Source organism: Chaetodon auriga, chromosome 19 (genome assembly GCF_051107435.1).
Source record: "Chaetodon auriga isolate fChaAug3 chromosome 19, fChaAug3.hap1, whole genome shotgun sequence".
Taxonomy (NCBI): Eukaryota; Metazoa; Chordata; class Actinopteri; order Chaetodontiformes; family Chaetodontidae; genus Chaetodon; species Chaetodon auriga.
The window spans coordinates 15,302,775-15,319,969 of record NC_135092.1 but is presented as its reverse complement, the minus strand read 5'-3'; the positions used below and the strand labels follow the sequence as shown (position 1 = coordinate 15,319,969).

Genomic DNA, 17,195 nt, shown 5'->3' with positions numbered 1-17,195 from the left:
AGTGTAAGAGAAACAGCATCTGTTCTGCGTCTGAGAAAGTACGTCAGCAGCTTGACAGCTTGGCACAGTGTCGCAATCACAGCTCCTGTTGGCCTCGAGAAGCTGACCTGAGTGTACATGGTTGTTAAAAAAAAAAGCACAAAAAATAAAAATAAACAGGGACAGCAAGATTTTTGGCTTTAAAGCCTCGTGACTCTTACAGTTTGTTAGTTGCAACAGCAGGTTTTTTGCTGTATTTTGCACAATTTGCAGGATAACATATTTACTTTTTTATACACTGAAGTGAAGAATCTAAGCTGAGCATCTGTAACTGATGGGAAAGAAGTATCGTCAGAACTTTCCGTAATATCCTCGAGACAGAGATGCGCCTTTCTCTCAAAACATCTCTGAGTTCCTTGAACTCGACTGTGAGCCTGCAGAATATCACACTGATTTCACAGAGACTAATCTTGGTTAAATTCCACTGTAATCATTCAAACGACTGCCATTGTTGTTTCCCTTTTTTCTTCCCGTCCGTTCCTCTCAGGCCTTCCTCGTCTGCCTGCCTCTATCGTGACTAGTTTTCCCTCTTTTATTTTTGGAGTTTCCCTTCACGCTATTTTTGATATCGCGTCAATCAAATATTCATGGAGAAAGACCAATGACTCCCTCGGGCTTACTTAGCTTTCAACATTTTTTTTTTTGTCTCGATTTGTGACGCAAGGACATACACACACACATACATGCGCGCAAATAGTCACACGCAATAGACATGTCAGGAGAGGATTTTTGGTTTTTAGACAAGCATATTCACACTTGATAAGCATTAGCAGGATGATTCATATGAAATATGTCTCTTTGTAAAATTACTCAGTCCACCACCACGCTTCTATTTTCACCTTTTTTTTTCTCTTTTCCTTTCACCTCACTTTGGTGAAATGCTATGAGCTGTGTTGCCTGTATGATAGTATCCTGCTGTATGATAGTTGCAGTATTGTGGTGATGAAAACACTGATGACACAAAGGAAAGCTGAATAATTCTTGAGTCAGAAGTCCAGTAAGTATGTATCACACCGTCCATGTATTTTAAGCTAAAACACACAGATAATGAAAACAAAGCACATTAACGCATGAAAGAAAGTACCCATCATACTCGTATGCAGCTCAGTTTATTTGAATATATATAAAAATATTTGAGGCCGATGATCTCATTGTGCTGTCCTGTAAAAGTTTTTTAAGTTTCCTTCAGCAAAATGAGCTGTTCTTAAGTGTCAGTGGGCATAAGTGTTTACAACATGAAGAGGCGCAGCACTTGTACAATGCTTTATTCCCCACTTCAGCCTTTGGACTGCTGAAGAAGAGAAGGACAGATCAGTGTAGATTAAAATAAATGGAAGTTTGAGCCAGAAATAAAACCGGAGCACATGTTCTTTCCTCAATTGTTACTGAGTGCCTTGTTCCATGTGTTACTGTCTAGAAGCCTACTGTAGTCAATCTCCACTCCTTTATTCTTCTGCCTTCTTATTCATGCAAAGCTTAATGTAAACTCCATTATTTCCCATTGGCCCAGACGGGGAAACAGGGGTGTCTAGTCGATGGGATGGATGTATATATTTATACCTTGTATGGAGCCAGATTCCAGCCGACTGTGGTGACGCACAAAGCTAAAAAAGGTCCCATTTCCTGGCCCCACTCAGGAAGTAAAGGAAAGACCATGGCTCCAACAGGGTTGTGCAACTGGGCTCGTGGACACTCAACCATAATAAACATTTCTTTTTAACAGGACCCTGCTCAGAGAATAGAGGGAGAGTTGGGTGGAGCAATAGAGGAGAATGAGAGGGATGGGCAAACATGTTTGATATGACAAAATGTAAGCAGACATGAGGTAAATATAAATAAATATAAAGCTGACTCACTCAATTCGGTGTTATTGTAGCGGTGGGTAACAGACAGACTCGTGCATTTTAGGACGGAGGCGATCCTGACCGTGTTCTTTCTGGAAATAGTATTTAATGAAACTAATTGACTTGGCCTCTGCTTTGCAGGTAAACAATAACTCCACAATTGTCCTATATGGTAATCAACATCACAACAACACCCACAAGCAAAACTTCCCCACTCAAGATGAGGAGCTGGTTGAGTGGGCAAGACAGAAGTTTGGGGGTGTAACGTCCTTCACCACAATCAGAAATCTGAAAACAGTCTCGTCGACAGGAACAAATGGTGAGAATTATTTGTGTATCCTGGCTGATATATTATAAACATACTATTACTCTAACAGTTTCTCTCCTACTAACCTCGACCATATTTACCAGTTTGAAGGGAATCCTTTGCAAAGTCTGGTAACATGCCAACATGTGAAATGGGGATGCATGTGAGACAGCATTGTAGGATTTCATCAGAAGAGAGCACTTCCTGCAAGCCTAAAAGTGTTTCAGATTTATCAACCGTGACACTACAGTTTTTATCTGGAATGTGCCATCTGCATCTTTCTTTGCTCTAAAACAGCAGTTCTGGTGCTGGAGAGAGCAAAGTAATTACATTCGGCACAACATACAGCTCCAGCTTACATAACTCAACAGTAAATCTGCAGTACAGTAATCAGGGATGGATGCAGTGTTGTTTCCAGGGCTCTCTCTGTCTACTAAACCACTTCTCTTATCTCAAGTGTGTGTATAAAAACCCTTTCTGATGAAGTCACTGAGAAAACGCTGTGCTGTGATGAAGACCGCATTGCATTAAACAAGCTGTGTGTGCAACATGAACCAGAAAACTTATAACCAGTATTTAGGATCAGCTGATGACTGAGAGATGTGACAACAAAACCTGCCCCGCAAAGCTGCATTACATATAGAACCAGGTCTCATGCTGTTTCAATATTTGGAGTCATGCATGTGAACTGAGCACCAGCTGCCATATGGCACCTGAAACCAGTGAGGGATATCCAGACTGCTGAAATATATTGTCATGTCACAGTACTGTGATATAAGACCCGTGTGTAGGATTTAGGGAGATATATTTGCAGAGATTAGATACATGCAGAGATATTGCATGAAATATAATATTCAGAATTATATTTTCATAAGTGTGTAATCAGCTGAAAATAAGAATCGTTGTGTTTTCATTACCTTAGAATGAGCTCTTTATATCTACAGAGGGAGCGGAGCCTCTTCCGCGGAGTGTCTACAGTAGTCCAGAACGGACAAAAGTAACACTGGGTCTGGAGAGCACCTTTTTCCTTTTTACGTTAAAGTGAAGGCTACTGTAGGTTCTCCTAATTGCTTTGAAGGAGAGAGGTGTTCAGTTGGTTGCAGTCTGCAACCTCACCGCTTAATGCCACTTAATCCTACACACTGGACCTTTTAAGATACTGAATACACTTCTAAAAATCCTATCTTATCTGGTCCAAGTGGAAGAAACCCCGAATAACACCTGAAGAGAAGGATTGTCTCTCCTCAGTGAAGCTCTTCTACTCTATTAGAAAATAATGTAATAAATCTGAAAACTGCATCATCGTAACATATACTGGGTTTTTGTATCTTGTTGTATTGTCTTGAAACTGCCTCCAGTTATTTCCAGAGACAGACAAGTTGCATTTAATCATTTGGGAACCATTAATTCCTCACTCAATATTTCATCCACATTGAACGCATACTCATTCTCTTCACATCCCTTGTGTACATAGTATGACCGTCCATACTAATTTGGACAAGCCTCAATGTGATCATTCTATAGATTAATCCTCTAATCCTCTATCACACACAGCAGTGAGCTAAACAACATCATGAGCAATAACAGAATTTAATAACCACACAATCTGTGTTGACTTAAACAAACCTACCTCAGAAAAGTTGGATTTATTTTTGTATATATGGAGCATCAAGCATACAGAGCTTTTAGTTTGCAACCAAACCGATTTTGTACTGTATAATCCAAAATAAGCAGCACTACTGCTGATTTTAAAGCTCAGTAAACCTCTCATAATGCTGCATGTTTGAAACGCAAATACCCGCACGTTCACATGCTTGTCATATGGGAAAATCTCAGTAGTCAGTGCAAATCCTTAGCTTGGGTAAAGTGCTGGGGGACTGAGCTCCATGCTCTCAGTGCTGACAGGACGCCATTGCATGTGACAAAACATTTGGAACGGAAAGCCGTGGACAAATGGCCACCGATGCTGAAGATCGAGGCGCAGAAACACTATGATTTAAAGTGAGCTGTCATGGCATGAGCAAAGGCTGGACATTTAGAATATTATTTGCTTCTATTGCCAGCAGCAGTAGCAGCGGGATGCTCAGTGCAAGCACAATTATTTCCCAACAAAGCCTCCTTAAGGCGGTCTGAGCCAAAGCAGAGCTCTGACATGGGTTTAGAAAGAAGTGAGCAGTGATGATGCTGGAATAGTGGTGCTTTTATGTCCATTTTTTTAAAAGTATTTTGCATGAATTAAGTTTTAATCTGTCTCTTTATGATTCCCTGTCCTTCTCCAGGTCTGTGAACCATAAGGTGTTACACTAGGTGAGGGGTTAATGTCCCTGTCTGGCAATGGCGAACTCCTCTTTTCCCATTTTAATTGTGTTGATGAAATTGTGATGAAATGCTCTCTGTTTTCAGCCACCCTTAGTTTTAGTTGGTGTTTTCAGACTCATAGTCCACAAGGGCATTCAAATTACTCAAGCATTGGAGCAGTTTGCATCGCTGTTTTGTTACATCCCTTGGCAAGTAATGGGGTGTGAGGTGAACTTGTGTAGGCCCTGTTGTAGGCGTTTGAAAAGTCTGCGCAGTGACTCCACAGCAGAATGTTGCCAAGTCGAAGGCTTGCTGATGAGAAAATATATGATCTTCAGGTTTCTTGAATGTCTGAATGTGATTTGAAATTCAGGTCACGTTACTGCTCGAGCAAAAGAGGCATGTTCAGCTGTGTTAAGGAAGCTACTTTTGAATTCCAGTTGCCCAGCTACAAGCCAGTCAAGACATAGTAACTAAAAGTAGTTTGAAGTGATACTGCACTCAAAATCATTCTAGACCCCCGTAGGCTTGAAAGGATGTTGTTAAAAGCTGGTAGTTTCCTCTTTTCAAGGAGGACAGTAACAGTCAGGTTGAATTCAATTCTCAGTGCACTCTAATGGCAACAAGTCTTTATAGTGGAAAGAAAATCTCAAACCACGTTGTAGCATAATCCACTCCACTGTGTTGGCATTCATGTGCTCAGTGTGTTCCAAACACTCATACAACCGCACTTTGCTATTGGTATGATGAGGCTATATGAAGGGATGTGGGAATCATATATCACCTCCATTTCCAGCATTGAAACAAAATGCGCAGCAATTTGAGCACTGCACCAGGGTGCTCCCTTAAACCATCTGTCACCATTATTTGGTCAAAGGCTGAGCATATGTACTCTCATGGGAACACTCTTGGAACATCTTCCGCAGCGAGGAAGGCCAGGTGCACCTGTGCCTGCCCCAGCAGTTTGGTCTCCTGTTACAGACCGGGCTATGGCTCCCCAGTGCTGGCCAATGAGTAAAACACTCAGTTTTGTTACCAGCCACACTGAGTGGGAACAGTCTCTCAGAGCATCAATCTAAGTGAAACTACCCTGTTAAATAAATGAAAAAGTAGGCTTTAATCGTAATTACTTATTGCAACCACTACCTCTCTGCCACAATTAAGTATTTAAACAGAAGTGCTGGCAGTCCATTTTTGAAGCTGTTTTCTTCTTTATTATATGGGATTATGCATGTAGACATAATTTTATTACTTCTAATGAATATATACCACTGCAATGCATTTTTGTTTTGCCAAAAATGAATGAACATCGATGGAAAATGATTGTTTGTGGTTTTACAGGAACCAAACCTGGCTCTCGTTACTGCACACTAAAAAATGAAGATGCGTTAGAGAAGCACTTTATGAAGATTGAAAGAGCAACCTTGGCTTCCTCATTCAAATCTTGCTCACCACAGCAACAGAACCAGGGTGATGAAGCTGAACTTCACATCATAAACATCCCAGAGAATGCCAAGATTTGGTAAACCTTGAGATTAACAAGAAATCTTATGTAACATTTTGCTATCTTTGTTGGCGAAATCCATGTTGTAATTTCTGATTCTTCATGTTGCAGCAATGTATCCCTTCGTGTGGACAGTAGTGAGACCAGTGTGTTCCTGAGAGGGCCTCAGGGCACCACATGGACCTTCCTCAACCCACAACACACCAAGTTTTGTGTAAGCTTACACAGACACACACTCCCAGTAGTTCTAGCATACAGAGTGTGCATACTTATTGTCCCACAACCACATGTGAGATAGGATTTATTAAGAGGACAAAGATTCCACTCTATGTGATTACATTGTTGTCAATAGTGTGATATAGCTCACTAAATAACGGTTAAATGATTTTGTACACATAACAAGCTTCCCTATGCCTGTGAAAATGTGCTTGTTATTGAGTGAGTACTTGCACAAGACAGTCTCTAAGTGATTTATTTGAACTTGTCTCTTTCTGCAGTCTAACAATGACATCCTGCTGCCCGCCATGGCACTCAGAATCCCGCCTTTGCGTACAGTGAACAATGACAGTGCAGAGAGTGTACAAAGGGAAGCTTTAAATCATTTTAAAGCCAGTACTTTCACCAGCTACACTGAACTCAGACCAGAGGAGTCTATGATTTTACTGGTTCTTGGAAAAAAAGAAAACCCAGCAGGTAAGATGATAAAAGGTACAAATTTGTATTCAACTTTGAGGTTTTCTACAAAGTGAGTAGATATAATACTGCTAAAAGCCAAGGCCCATACTTAATACTTGTTACACAGTGACTGCTTTCAGACATTCTCACACCATCATCATTGTCATTACCACGTTCAGTATATTTTTTTCATACACCATGTGCTGTAAGATTTGTCATGAGAATGGTTTAGACCTCAAAAGGAGTGCTAAAATACAAAGTATGTTCACTAGGAGTTCAAGAAAGTGCATTGACAGTGATTAAAAATGGATGTCTATGGTTTATCTTTTGTTGATCTTTAATTTCAGCCATTTCTCTCTCAGTCAAAGAAACGGCGACAAAATCTGTCATTCCCATTACAACTAACGCGCCTCATCAGATGCCTCTGTTGATGCAGCTGTACACCTCCCCAGACTACCGTTCTCCCCTGGATCCTAACGCGAAGGTGCAGAGTGACAAGAGAATTTATGCAGAGGTAAGAAATCATTTCCGCTAGCAGCTCTTCATGTCTCCTGATACTTGACCCACACTAGAGGATAACTGAGATTTTAGGTCCGATTCTCCCCTCCTGATAATTGCGGGGGTGACGACATATCAAACATGTTTGATATTTACAACTTTAAATCCTCATGTATGAAAGGAACAGCGATGGAATATTGAGCAGAGCCCTGCAACAGCTAATGAGAGCAAGGCGACGGGGAAGCATAACAAGCAGGATGCTGTTGTTACTCACCTCCAGCTCGGGCTGCAAAAATATAGAAGCCATGTTGATTCTGTCTCCTCAGTCTGGATTTCATCAGCATTTTTTTTTTTTAAATCAAGTCCGCCTCCATTTTTGTTTCTTTGAAGTCATGTCTGATCACGCGGTTTTTGTGAGATCCTTGGAGTTGTCACTGAAATTGTTTACTCTAAGCTCCAAGGCTGCGGTCCTGATGTGTGCATTCTTACAATTAAAGTATTAAAAAGATGTTAAATCTGTAGCCTCCCACTTTTTTTAAAAAGTTGATCCTTTGGTAACCAATGATGCTAATAACTCAACTCCTGCTTAAGAATAGCTATATATAAGGTGGTTAATGAAGAATAGCAGAAAAATGGTTTGTTGTTTACCTGCAGATATATAATATTGCCCAGTCTGTTTCAAACATTTCAAAATCACTTTACTGCACTCATCTGATGCCGATTTGACAGATTCTTGTGCTTTTTCCATTCTGTTGCAACTCACTTTACCATTTCTCTGTTGTCTGCAGATTTCAGGGCACACTTTAGGGAATATTGTCTTGACCATCAAGGTGATCAGCTGCTTTGTGCGCTCCAAGGGCTCATGCCCTGTAGTGAAAGAGCTTCCCTTCATGCCAGAGGCCTGCTCCTTAAATTCTTGTCCCAACAGCGCCCGACTCAGCTTCTCCTTAGATCAGCTCCAAGAGCTGACATCCACCACATGGGACCTGGAATGCTCCGTCAAACTTTGCGACAGTGAGGTAGGAGTTTTCGTAGCATTTGAAATAAACCCGGACAAGTGCTTTTATTAATATCATTAGTGTTGTAAAATTAGTGATCGTGACATCGGTTTTGGTCATAAGTTTGTCTATTTTCTTTCACCACCTCACTAGAAATGTGTTGATGGAGGAAGAGTGAAGAGGAATTTGGAGGTCACCCAGCCATGTCTGCAACAACCAGGTGAGTTCAGTTTAAAACTCCAAAATTTGGGATCAGCTAACCTTTTTTGAGTCCTGTTCAGAAGTATTCATATTCTTTAGCGTGGGTTTTTCCACATACAGCCTTCTCCAGTATTCTTATGATCTCCTCACACTCAGTGCTCTTGTCTCCAATTTTAAACAACACAAATGATTTCTACCCAAAATTGTTTCGGTGTTTGCACAAATTCCAATTTGTTCTAAGGCAACAAGGCCCCAGTCTGTTTGTTTTGCTGATTTCTCTTCTTTCTTTCTTCTTTTCCTACTCTGACTTTCTTACTAAAACTGACATTCCAGAAAGTAAAAAGCACTTTGCACATCAGTCAAATACAACATGAAATGTCATAGGGCTATACAGAAACATTTGCAACACGATTCAGTGAGTGATCCTTTTTTCAGTTTGTTTCTTGATCCTGACTTTGTGATTTATGACTATAAAAAAGACAAACAAACACAAAACAAACTTCTTCCACATCATTGAAAATTCACTAAACATAACAAATGCAGAAAGGTCCAGTCCCCAAAAAGATCCAAACAAAATTGTGGGAAAAGTTGTGCTGATGCTGTTATTTCTTGACAAACCCTTACTATGAAGATGAATGTTCCACATTTAATACTCTTATAATAAATTCTCTGAACTTTCTGAAGCTTTTAAATTGTAGAACTTTTAAATTTCCTTTTTTGCCCTCAGGACTTAATTGCTAGTCTGGTGCTCGGCCAGTGAATTGCCGCTTGCTGCTATAATTTTCATTCCTATTGTTGCTTTCAGTGCACAACAAGTGCTGTGCGGGCGGTTGTCATAGCAGTGAACTCAGGATATGCAGTGAAGCCAGCAAGGGGTTGTGGGGCGGGGCCTCGTCCTTTAGGAAGGTCTGCAGGCTGACCTTGTGGCCACAATCAGAAGTAATGACCCTCAGGGGAGGGGGGCGAAGTCCTTTGTGTTTCCAAGGGGGTCTGACTGTGTAGGCTGTCCAAACACAGCCACACTGGGCTTCGTGCTATTGTCGGACCATTCAACAAGGTTGACTCAAACAAGGAAAGATGTCTTTCCTCAAAGAAAGAATAGTGTCGAGCCCGATGATTCATCTCTAGGAAAATTCTAATGATTCAATTTTTGACTAAAAAGACACAAGGAAGTAGATGCTGATTACATGGGGCATCACCTGGAGTTCTTTTGTGAAACTGTTAATGGATTTTGTTTATTCCTTAAGCTTCTTTCATCCTCCATTTCCTTCTCGAGAGAAAGATAAAAGTTGGCATGTCAATGTTGCAGCACGCTGTATGTGTTGGCTGACTAAACTACTCATCCATGCTTTCCTGTTTGCCCTCTTTGCTGTTTTCCTTTAACTTGCAAAATTAGAAATGTTTTTTCTTGAGACTGGGACCTACTGAAACACAGGACTGGACCTTGTGAAGGAACAATGTTGGTTTGGTAGGTCTGTTTATGTGGTTGCATTCATTAGCCCAGTGTCAGAGATACAAGGGTTATATCAGCAGGACTAGCAGACTGCATTCTGTTGCAAGGCTTCAGTAGGCAGGGCTGAGTGCTCCATTCAGCAATCATTCCTGTTTGGTAGTTTTCATACAGAGGGCTCCAGGGAGTCACAGCACAGGCCTGCTGTCTGTATCCTCCTCTCCACCTGCACTGGAGCTTCTGCTTCCTGCTCCTGTTTACTCAGCTTTGCTGTCAAAGCCTCACTTATACAAACTAACACGGCAACTGATTCGGAAAAAAGTCTCAAGAGAAAGCCTGCTCGAGTTGCTGTGATGTTTCTAGCCCATTCGGGGTCAAGGAATGTTCATCTCAGAAAGATCAACAAATTTGGTTGGCTGTGTGGAATGCAATCAGCCCAGGTGCCCACAAGATGTCACTGTTTCAGTGCTCTGGGTCATATTTAATTCAGTTGATATTTGGTGTTGTTTAATTAGTTGGACTGCACACAATAATTCAAATACACATGATGCACAGAGTGGTGGCAAGTTTCTCCAAAACAAACCCACTGTCTTCTGTCCTTCATGTCCTCTCTTTAATGTACTTCAGGAAAGGAGAGCTGTAATGTATGAAGCCCAGTATAGTTCTTAGCCTAGCACACTCCACCAGGAGGCAGGAGGCAGCAGAGGCAGGTGAGAGAAACTCGTGCAAAGGTGATGATTAGTTTCTTCCAAATGTTCTGGTTACTTGTGGGAGGATCTCTACGGGTAGCAGAAGAAGGGGAGAAGAAGAAGCATGTGTCTGCATGCGGTTTTTCTGGATATGCAGTACATTGCGTACACACACTGGCTGTGATGAAACAATTTGACAGCCTGGTTCAGATACAGTGCATGCTGTAGAAGTCAAAGTTTAGATCGTAATTATAGCTTTCCAAATGCCCAACTCCTGCTTTCAATATCAAAATAATTGAAACATTGATCTTGGGGGGACATTTAAGGAAGTTTTTCAAGCATTTAATAATATCTGGCATGTTTATTCAGCTTGAAAATTGCATGAAAAAATCGATTACTGCCCGGTGAATAGTTAGTTTGTACAATCAGATGTCGGAGTAGTTAAAGGTGATGTCTGAGTGAAGGGGAAAACTCAACGATCTATTGTACAGCCTTTTTCAAATGACGTCTGTCTCAAGGTAATCCGTTCATGGCCTTAGCAGACCACAAAGAGTGAAGCAAAGCTGTGAGATAGCCTTGCCAGGCTAGTACAGTATGTCTGTGCCACAGCTCTGTCTGTCAGAGGCTTGAGCGAGTTTTAGTGTTTGCCTGTTCTCTTACTCTTTCAGAGCCGAATTGAGGAAAAATGATTTTTTATTGCTGCTGGCTCAGGGTTTTATGTTTTCTATTGAGTTTGTTAGCAGTGAAGCACGTTGTGTGGGGCAAGCCAGCACACAGCTTGCCCAAAGAACAGCACCAATGCCAAACTTGATTGTAAATTGAAATCTGTATCATTAAATTAGAACTGAGAAAATGATAGAGCACATTCCTCCCCCTTTTTTTTATTGTGGGTAGGCTGAGGTCTAGCCCTACAGAAGTAATAACTGTTATTAACTGCAAAGGCTTTGCTTTGTATTGTCATGGTAACTAGGAGGGGGCAAAGGGTAGCTTTAAAAGACCATACCATAGCTTGTTCAAAGGGAATATATTCTATTTCACTCTTAGTCATTTGAGAATCTGTGCTGTACCATCAGTCTTACAATTGACCTTTTTTGGGGTCAAAAATAAATTGCCATTACATGGTTATGTAGTTGAAAGCAGGATTTGATTTTCTTTAGGACAAAAAACATATTGGTCCATGCCAGGAAAACTCCTACATCTTGAATTCAAGACGTCGCCTAAAAACATAGTATTCACTCGACACGCAGTACAATTACTGTTTGGGTGTTGCGTAAAGCTGCAAGAAAAATTGCTGCTGGCAACCAGTACTTTGACTTCTTGTTTGCTGGGATTCTCTGGAGAAATAGGCTAATCAGAATAGAGCCAACCTTTGAACTTTCTGCTATTACCCACGTGAAATGTATTATATATCTCTGCAAAGTATTTACAGTGCAGTATACAGTATACAATGCAGTGTTCACTGTGACCGACCACCTACCAGTCTCTGCAAATGTATTTTCATACTGTGTTGGGGTGAATGGTGATGTCAGTTTTGGCTGTGGTTGTTGAGATTGCTGTTGTTTGAATGAAACTTGCATACATTGTTCTTTCATGTATATGTTTCAGGCCCACCGTGCTTTGATTTTGGCCTACCTGGTGTTCTGGGCATTGCATTTGGAGGGTTCCTGATTGGAGTATTACTTATTGGAGCACTGTGGTTTATCAAAATTAAAACAGGTACAGTTATGACTAATGATATAAAGTTCATTGTTGAAAATGGATTCAAATTTAGGTTTGAATTGTCATAATCTGTTTAATTCAGGGTACCCAACTGGACTGGACATCAGCTCAACTGCAGCAAATCTTCCTGGTAAGGAAATGTTCTTTTCTTTCTTTCTGTTCATTTCTTGTCTTCTTTTCATCTTATCGGCATCTCCCTCATCTTTCTTCAGGATGTCCCTGCTCAGGAGCAAAACGACAACCTGTTTCTACCAACCCTTCCCCCTCTGAGAACAGCAGCGCCAACGCTAGCATTGGAAGCACCCAGAGCACACCAACCAGCAGCATGGCATGAGATTATGGTAATCTCCACCACCAGCAGGACCACCATCTCCCTTCAAAGTCACCTATACGGGTTATGTGCTTTTGTCTTCTTTAGTAATGCTTAAAAAGCATTTCTTCCCTCCCTGCCCCCTTCAGATTCTCATTAAAAAGCACAACCCACGTCTTTGACACACCAAACCTGAAATGGATGTGATCTGGGAGTTTGTAATGGTGGATGGGGGGGAGGGCGCCGGGTGACAGAAAACAGAAGTCTAATCAATGGCTTCTGACGCTTACCTCTGCAGCCTCTCTGTAAAGTCAAGCTCCCAGACAGGAAGTTAAAGAGGGCAAGAGAAAAAAAAAAATTGGCTCCCACCAACAGGAAAAACAAACCATATCCCCCAAGAGCTAACAGGAAATTCACTGCATTCCTTTCAATGAATTGTGCTTGTGTGATGGCAGCACAATAATAGTCAGACAGGAGACAAACCAGTCAAAAGACCGACTTTGAAAAACAGATGAAAAGCTGTTTTACATTCACATCTAAGCTGCAAAAATGCAAGGGGCTTCTGGCTAGGTCAGTCCAAAAAGATATCAACAACACCTCGGGGTTTGAAAAGCTCAACATGTTAGGATCTCAAACCAGTCAATGAAATGCTCACTTCAAGGGGTATTTGTCTTAATTGGAGTTCGAGGTCAATGATAAACAGCTACCTCCTATTATTTAGAAGTCTGGAGCTAAGTTTAAACTTAACACTGGATTTCTCTGGTGAATTGATCTTATTTTCTGCCTTTTTTAATTTTTATCTTTTTCTCTGTCACTTGTGGGTCATTTGAAACAAAGCTGCGGTGCCATTTTCATGCTATCCAATAGCTGTGTCAGGACCATCATATCAAAGTCAAGCTTTCTTTCCCCAGAGGGATACACTTGATTTCCTAATAACTCCTCAAAACCAATCTTAGATCATATTTATGGCCCAAAGGTAGCAATACACTATGAAACATTAATAAAAAGAAGTACTTTCAGTTATGTGAGCTCAGAGATAATCACTCTTATAATGAACATTACAGCATGCAGAGATACATGGCTGTATGCAGAGCCGAGTAATGGGCCCCTAATGAGGAGATAGTGCCAAAACTCTGCATATCAGACCTCAGACTTATATATGGAACTAAGTGCCACTCATACAGCTACGCCCACAGGGTGGAGTTTCCCCACAATAGTCTGACTGGAGGTGGAATTCCAGTACTTTTCCTTTGCAAAATCCATTCTCACCAGATTTTATAATAAGTCTATCACCACTGCCTGACAATTTGTAACCACAATTTTCCACCATAGATTTCATGTTTGTGATATCACACACACAGAGGAAAATGCCTATATATTGCATTAAAGTGTTTTCAGGCCAGCCTAATCATCACCCCATAGACCTACATGCAGCTATTTATGGTCTATAAACCATTAGTCTTCCTATGTTTGAAGACTGACATTAAGCAAGTATTAACTGTCCGACCTGCTTGCTCATATTCAGTGTCTTCTCATTCAAAATGTAGCCAGACACTAATGCTCTGCCCTATCTTGTGACTGGAGATGAGTGCCCAGAAGGGAAAGAATTTTTAGACCTCTAATGGATGTTATGGATCACCAGCGCATTCATAGACTTTGACAAACAAGCAATCCTTGATCCCTGCTACATCCTGAAGTGTTGCCACATTGATGTTATGAAACTCCTTGAGACCTTCATTCATTGTGTAGGGAACCTTAGGTACAAACAGTATGCTAAAATTTTCCATAATGAAATTCACATTTAATTAGTATTTCTTTTGCTGCAGGAAATGAAATCGGTGAGATTCAAGGCAAGTGTTTGATTTAAACAAATGGGCTAGAAAACCCAATTTCCAGGTGAAAACCGGCAAACTCAGATATTTGGACTCTTTGTAGGTAATTTTGTTATATCTATATGTCTAAACCCCCCAAAAACTGAGTTAAACTCCTGAAAACTTCTCCCCGCTGTTCCCTAACTTTTGAACTCAAACTTCCCATTCAAGTCACCAGCTCTGAATACAGCCTATTAGGACTCCATAGCGTAATCAATAGTAACCATATAGTATAAGACCATATTTTGTATGTACTGTTTGCAACAATGCATTTGTCAATCGGCTGTGCTTTAACACCATGAAGACTGCTTAGTGATATGGAAACTGTCATTTGAGAGAGATCTTCAGAGTTTCCTGTCAAAATTATTAACTTCTGCTCTCTACATTGGATAGGCTGCATCAGCCACTGCAGTGCTAATGCTAGACAGAAGCTGCACACATGCATAATCTGGACTTTCGTAAGGACTACAACTGTAGAGTGACGGTTGATCCGTGAACCCACTGTTTGTTTCAGTGTACAGATGTAAATGTATTTTGTATTTTTATTGCCACTCTTTTACCTCTTTAAAAATATTCCCGTCACATGTCAAGTCTTGTGATGTAAGTAAGCCATTTGTATCCACAGTACATAGCTTTGACACAAGCATCAAAATTGTGATGTTAAACTTTTCTTTGTATACAATTTGATACACTGATTTAATGCACTGATGCATATACTGTATATTCACACTCCCAGTAGTTACTCACCTTCTGATTTGGACTGCTAGAGTAATTTATTCACCTTCAAACCTAATCTCAAAAACATCCAACCAACTGTGTTTGTAAAATGTGTCCTCATTGTACATGTGATGTATGTAGCTCATTACCCCTCTCCCACTCAGTGTGTGCGTGCATGTACGCTTTTCTGTGCATTCCTGATTTTCTTGTGTATTTGTGCAGAGACGGAGAACAAAGAGGGCCAGTACAAATTGCCACTTGAGTATTTGTGCAATATGATTAGGTAAACTTGTATTTAATGTCTATATGTAGGTTTTTTTTTTTACCATGTTTTTTTTTTTTTTTTTTTTTTGTAAGTGTTGTATGATATTCTTGCTTTGATCCAGTTTCTTAACCTGCTTTCTTCTTTTTTTGTATTTGGAGAACTGGGACAATTCCTAATCAAAGCACTTGTCAAATGCATAAGGTTTGCTTTGTGCAGTAATCTTCGTTTTTCAATCTCGTATAGATTAAAATTTCGAGTGTGTGTCACATCACATGTCAAAGACAGTACATTTAGTTCGTTACCCTTGTTTGACTTTTGACTTTTTACACAAAGATTCACCCTGCTGTCCCAAAACACGGCATATCTCTGCCGATACTGACATCCTGACATTGTATTGTCTGAAACTCTCACCACAGGGAAGCCTCCCAGTTAAAGATTCAGCACACACGAACTTGTTGGCAGGAAACATTCAAAATTACAACAGTGAAAATGTGGCAGTTAGTGAGAACATTTTTTTTATTTTTTATTCTAGGCAATTGCAACAATATTAGACCCACCCCCTGAATGTCAGGTATTCTGTACCTGTGTTAAACCAGCCCCATGAGTGCCAGGTTCTGTCTGAGCACTCACAGTGAAATCAGACAGCCTGTCAGTTAATTCACTTGTTAACCCTGCAGACGCCTTCGTTACCTGTGACACTGTCCTCCTCCTCAGACACGGTTAATGAAATGTGTATGTGTGTGTGCATGTGCATATACACAGTATATTTACTGTATGTGTGTGTGTGTGTGTGTGTGCATCTGTGTGTAGGTGTACAATAGGAACTATGCCTACATTTACGTGAGCGGATTATTCCAGCCTCTTAACAATGCCCATATTCTGAATTTTTACCAAAAAATCTGAAGCCTTAATGACATGCCAGAATGTCTGCTTTATAAAATGAAGTGTTATTTTTGTGTTAGAGTGGGCAGCCTTTTACCATTTAAAATGGGTCTGTTTGTTGAGACGTACTCAACTGATGTCATGTAATTCTATGTTGTCTCTGAAGAAATATATGTTTTGTCCGAAGTTATCTTAATAAAGTAAATAAGACAGACGTTCTTTGTGTTTTCTGGTGTCTTTCTTACGGCCTCGTGACCTTGTAATGCTGGAGAAAACAAACTCTGAGACAAGTAACGTCCTAAAGTAATAATACAGCACACTTGACAGAGGACACAGAATAAAGAGCTAAGAGTACTACTCACACCACAACTTATGAATAAGAGTAGAAAAAAGGAAGCATGAGGAATATGCTGAATTTAAGGATGCGTTTGTCTTTGGGATTAATGGAAACATTGAACATACTGTAGGTCGTGAAAATGCTAAATTATTTCACTGGTCTTGTCTGCTCCAACTGCTGTGACATTTTCACTTGATGACTTGCCGCAAATGTAGTAGGTGAGATTAATTTCCCTGTTTCTGATTTGATGGCACATCTTCATCAGAGCTGGCAGTGACTTAGCAACAGAGAGGAAAAGTTACTTTCAACACAAACTGAACACGTACAGCGTGGTTTGACATAATGACTAATGACAGGACATCTCACAGTTTACCAGTTTGAACACATTAAATCCAGATTCTGGTGGTGTATCATGAGCGTGCAGCTTGCTGTCAGCGTGAAGCCCACACTAGAGGACACAACATTAAAGCCTGGACCAAGTATTTAAGATCTTGAAAGCAAAGACTCCAAATACTAATACTAATACTAACATCACAATGTAAAAACACTCTCCAAATGTCCTGCATTCAAAATGTTACTAAAGGTAGCATG

General features: G+C 40.5%; 1 protein-coding gene across 3 annotated transcripts in view; it reads left to right on the top strand.

The window, feature by feature from the left end:
* Positions 1–16,482, top strand: part of eng (endoglin) — a 40,396-nt gene extending 23,914 nt beyond the window's left edge. For 2 of the 3 annotated variants that reach the window (XM_076758361.1, XM_076758362.1), the window contains exons 5-14: positions 2,025–2,202; positions 5,830–6,010; positions 6,104–6,206; positions 6,490–6,685; positions 7,015–7,181; positions 7,954–8,184; positions 8,317–8,383; positions 12,109–12,219; positions 12,305–12,352; positions 12,435–16,482. In XM_076758361.1, the coding sequence (XP_076614476.1) occupies positions 2,025–2,202; positions 5,830–6,010; positions 6,104–6,206; positions 6,490–6,685; positions 7,015–7,181; positions 7,954–8,184; positions 8,317–8,383; positions 12,109–12,219; positions 12,305–12,352; positions 12,435–12,556 (1,404 nt within the window). In that variant the 3' untranslated portion in view covers positions 12,557–16,482. The remainder of the gene's footprint in view (positions 1–2,024; positions 2,203–5,829; positions 6,011–6,103; positions 6,207–6,489; positions 6,686–7,014; positions 7,182–7,953; positions 8,185–8,316; positions 8,384–12,108; positions 12,220–12,304; positions 12,353–12,434) is intronic. The other variant, XM_076758363.1, reaches the window with a different exon arrangement.
* The last annotated feature ends 713 nt before the right edge of the window (positions 16,483–17,195 follow it).